Source organism: Dipodomys ordii, unplaced genomic scaffold (assembly GCF_000151885.1).
Source record: "Dipodomys ordii isolate 6190 unplaced genomic scaffold, Dord_2.0 Scaffold16, whole genome shotgun sequence".
Lineage (NCBI taxonomy): Eukaryota > Metazoa > Chordata > Mammalia > Rodentia > Heteromyidae > Dipodomys > Dipodomys ordii.
In genome coordinates, this window is record NW_012267232.1 from 16,289,677 (window position 1) to 16,294,768 (window position 5,092).

Sequence of the window (5,092 nt, forward strand, 5' to 3'; positions counted from 1 at the left end):
TCTACCACTTGAGCCACAGCGCCACTTCTGGCTTTTTTCTTTTTGCTTATGTGGTGCTGAGGAATCGAACCCAGGGCCTCAGGCATGCAAGGCAAGAGCTCTACCACTGAGCCACCTTCCCAGCCCCCTCTCTCAGCTTCTTAAATCTGTATCTCACCAAATTAGGGATATTTCAGCCAATGTCAATATTTCTTTACAATTTTTTTGTTTTTGTTTTGTTTTTTGGTGCTGCCTTCTTTTTCCTCTCCTTCCAGGATTGTGATGAAAAGAAGGTCCCATCTTTTTTGTTATCATTCCACAGATGTCACTTTTTTCCATCATAATGTTTCTCCAGCTCTATCTTCATTCATTGATTCTGTCCTCTAGCCCCTTCTCCATTCAGCGACTGAATTTATCCAATGAATTCATTGTTACTTCAATTATTACTTCAGCTTCAGTATTTTCCTTTGTTGAGACTTTCTGCGTCTTTACTAAGACGTTCAACTTTTTCTTTTCATTTGTTCCAAGTATGTTCATAATTACCCAAACGTTTTCAAGGCTGCTTTACAATCTTTGCCAGAGTACTCTAATATCTCTGCTATCTTAATGTTGGCATCCATTGTTTATCTTTCAAACTGAGGTACTGTTGATTCCTGGCATAAGTGATTTTCTACTGAAACTGGACATTATAAATGTCTAGAACTTATTTAAACTCTGTTTAAGCTGGTTTTCTCTGACACCACGATAAACAGGGTCCTTGTTTAGGAGGGCAGACACTGCCTCATTACTTCCGGGTAAAAATTCAGGTTCCCTGTTCAGCCTCCATGGATGCGCAGATGTGGTCTTTTTGTTACTGTTGGGTGAGGGAGAAGTTCTGGCTTCTCGCTAGGTTTCTGCTGACTCCATCTTGGTTGGAAAGAATGTAGTATCTCACTGCTGTTCCCCTTAACAGTCTCCAGTGTTCCCACAGGGAGTAATGAATGGATGATCTCTTTACTGCTGGGCAAGTTTAGAAATCTAAGCTCTCACTGTTACCACCCCTTCTTAAAATGCTAACTAAAATACCACCACCAACAACAAAAAAGACACAAAAGAGAAACAGAGGAATAAATATGGTGTGCGGGCGGGGGGAGAATTCACTGTTCCAAATATCATCATTTATTTGATATTCCACCTTCACCTATTTCTAATCCCATTTCACCCCTTCAAAATGTCTTCTTTCTAATGCATCTTGCTCTGAAATAGAACGTTCCTCAACTATCTAGGGCTTCCTAAGCTGGTTTCTCTTACCAGTCTCTTTTCATGACTACGCCATTAGATATGAGCACTGAAGATTTTCTTCTGTTTACTAGGACCTTCATGGGCACATGCCCCCTAATTCTTCTTTTGGGTAGCTTGGGGGGGAAGAAACCTTAACTAGAAATTTGCAATGGCCTCCATAGTCACGCTGAACTTCAATAAGTGAAAGTATGGACCTTAATTCAGGGTAAGACAACACTGGAGACTCTAGCTCATATGCATTCTGTTTCCCTTTACGATCACATTCCTAAAGTCACTGCCTAAAGGGTTCTGGGGCAGAAATACTTTTAAAGATACACATTTGTGCAGCAGTAGTCTATGTACTAGCCAGATATTAGGATCTGCAGGGAAAAACAGTAATAATCTAGAATCTTCTTCCCTTTGTCCTATTCAAAAAAAAAAAAAAAGAGGACTCTCACTATGCCCCAGTATAGGGCTCAAGTTCCATTATTACTATTTTTGCTTTGAATGTCCCCACCAGTGCAAACCTTATATCACAAACAATAAATAAGAAAAGCTTTCTTCTTATTTATTTATTTGTTTGTTTATTTTTGGTGCCAGTACAGGGGCTTGAACTTCTGGCCTGGGTGCTATCCCTTAGTTTTTTTACTCAAGTCTAGTGCTCTATCACTTGAGCCACAGCCCCACTTCTGGCTTTTGGGGGGATTAATGAGAGATAAGAGTCTCATAGATTTGCCTGGGATCTCCTGAGTAGCTAGGATAACAGGCGTGGATAACATCCCTGAACCACAGACCCCAGGCCCAGACAGAATAAACTTAAATGTAACCCTATCTCACTTTGCTTCCTATGTAAAACATATCATAGTAAACAAATAAGCATGATTCCAACCTAGTCTCTGAATGAGCCTGCCTGGGATGGAATCCCAGCTCTGTCATGAATTCATTGTGGGACACTTTGTTAATTCTTTTCCTCACTAAAGCAGTAAACAGGACTTTTGCTATCTACTTGATGTAGCTGTTGGGACACAATTCACATAGAGTATCACCCTCTGTGCTTGGCACACAAAAAGCATATTCATGTGTGTTTGTAAATGACACTGGTTAAGTGCCCAGAAAATATTTTTTTCTTTTTTTTTTAATCTTTTGTGGTACTAGGATTCGAATTCAGAGTCTCAAGTTCACTTGACTTTCTTGATGTGCTGGGGTTTTGCTAGTTAATTGGAGATGGAGTTTCCCAACATTTCTGCTCAGACTGGCTTTCAATCATGGTCCTCCAGGTCTCAGGTTCCCTAGTCACTAGGAATTACTAGAATTATAGATATGAACCACTAGAGTCCAGCCAAATGTTTTGTTTGTTTGTTTGTTTTGGGGTCCGGTCGTGGGGCTTGAACTCTGAGCCTGGGCGCTGTCCCTCAGCTCTTCAGCTCAAGGCTAGCACTCTACCACTTGAGCCACAGCACCACTTCTGGCTTTTTTTTTCTTTTTGCTTATGTGGTGCTGAGGAATCGAACCCAGGGCCTCATGCATGCAAGGCAAGAGCTCTACCACTGCGCCACCTTCCCAGCCAGCCAAATGTTTTAAGGGAACAGTTTTCACTAGAAATATTGTGTTATATAGTTCTTATAAATTAATCTTAAGAGGGAAAATTGATAGTAGAGGTGACATTGACCAAGTTACATTGCACTAATAAACTGAAGTGCTGAACTGAAACTCCTTTGTACGATTACTTAAAGAAAAACATAATTTAATATTTTTAAATTTAAATTTGAAAAAAAGAAAATTAAAACCCAGCTTTTCTGAATACAATTTAAAGAAAAGATTCTTTAAACAGTAATTAACAGTTCAATCATGATCTTCTTAAGATATAAATTCATATCACTGTAATTCACCACTTGTAAAGCTAACCTAACCAAAAATGATTGGGGTTTTGTTTTTCATTCAAAATAGTGCCTATTCTGTTAAGTCACCATTAATTGGTCTTTGAGAAAGAAAACTAGTAGTGCTATGCTTATGAGTGCAATCTTCCTCTACTGGTTATTTGAAACACTTTTCAGGATATAACCTCTCGATTTCTTTCGCTTTGCAAAGAAGAGACACACTCTCCCTAAGGAAAATTCGAACACAAACTTCCAGTAAGTTACAGAGTGTTGTGTATGACATCGTGTCACGGACATATTTGTAGGCACAACAGAATGTGTATACAGAAACTGAACCGTCTATGTGTGCGTATAATGTGACCTTCTGTAAGGTAACCTTTGCGTGCCATTGACCCAGGGCGGTCCCCCACGGCGGCTCTGGTCCACTTACTTCCATTTTGATGTCGTAGTTCTGGCCCAGGACGCTCTGAATGAGCTCTTTGATGGTCTGGTCGAAGGCCAACTGGCTCTCGGACTGCAGCGAGCTGATGATCTCCTCGATGGACGTGGGGATGACTCGATGTGGCTGCCAGGACGGGTGCGTGGACAAGCGCAGGGACGGGCGCTGGGACTGGCGCGTCGACGAGCGCCGCAACGTTCGCAAGGACGGGGACCAGAGCAAGGGCGAGCGCAAGGACGAGCGCAAGGACGAGCTCCGGGACGTGCGCCGGGCCTCCTGCGCCTCGCCCAGGGCGCCACTGTCCAGGCGCCCCGTCCTGGAGACGGAATCGAGCGAGCTGCTGTCCGAGCGCTGGCGCGTGAAGCGAGTGAGAATCCTCACGGTTCGCCGCTGCTTGGAGGAGTCCTCCTCCTCCCCGAGGCTGCTGATGTAGGCCCCCTGGTCCATGGACCGCCGCTCCTCCGACAGCTGGTCTGCGTCCTCGCCGGATTCTTGAGCGGAGGGTCTCCTGGACTCCGCCCAGCGTGTCCCTGGCTTTCCCGGGGGCGGCAGTAGGATCACGGGTTTGGTCGTGCCCACCTGCGGGGCGATGATCGGTGGCCTCTTCAGTGGTTTGTGTCGCAGGAAGGCGGAGCTCCGCATGTAAAATTGGTGGGGCTGAAACTGCTGGGCCTTCTTAGGGGGGAGTGCTTCGCCCAGGCCCGGGGGCCGAGGCAGGACCCGGGACGTCTCCAGCCAGAGGCCCCCAAGGCCTTTACCTGAAAGGGACTTTTTGGATGGTCCAGGTCCTCGCAAACAAACTCGTCGTCGCTTCTCCGGGCTTTGGGCAGGGGCGGGGACCGGAGCAGAGCTGTCCTCACCTAAGGCTGGCCTGGCCAACAGCTTCTGCTTCAATATTTGAAAATCCTTCTTGGTCTTCTGTTGAATCTTATCGAGCTCTTTAAATAGGTATGATTCTTCTCTGGCTTTCAGTCCGAAGTGCTTCGGGATCAAGGACATCTTGACAAATTTGGCCTGCAAAATAACCCCTAAAAGTTAGATATATATATATATATTTATGTATGTATGTGTGTACACATATGTACATATATGTGTGTATGTATGTATATATGTATCGAGGGGGAGGCAACACAAAACTTTTGTTAATAAAATTCTAGCTCTGCAAAGCTTGTGCTAGTAGAAGCTTGTTGTGCTTAAATAATTTTAGATCCATTTACTAGACTTTCTACATGAACCACAACAACGCCTTAAAGCAGTCATTTTTCCCAGTGGGAATTTCCTAAACTCCTGTTGGGTTTATTTTACTATTTCCTTAGACTATAACTCTGTAGCCACTCCCACACAAGGCAAAAATCCACCAGGCACAGGCACAGAAAACCCAAGGTAGCCCTGTTCACAGGGCATGGTTTTCTACTGTTCAGTTTTTCAAAAGGGCTAAATTGGAGGAGACGGGCAGGAGAGCGACTCAGAAGCCTGTAATCCTAGTTACTCAAGAGTCTGAGATATGAGAATCGCTGTTTGAAGCCAGCTGTGGCCA

General features: G+C 44.2%; 1 protein-coding gene across 1 annotated transcript in view; it reads right to left on the bottom strand.

Moving 5' to 3' along the window:
• The window catches only part of LOC105982588, a 116,900-nt gene extending 112,346 nt beyond the window's left edge, over positions 1 to 4,554 (bottom strand). The window contains exon 1 of the mRNA XM_013012236.1: positions 3,302 to 4,554. Within this exon, the coding sequence (XP_012867690.1) occupies positions 3,302 to 4,554 (1,253 nt within the window). The remainder of the gene's footprint in view (positions 1 to 3,301) is intronic.
• Positions 4,555 to 5,092: the final 538 nt, after the last annotated feature.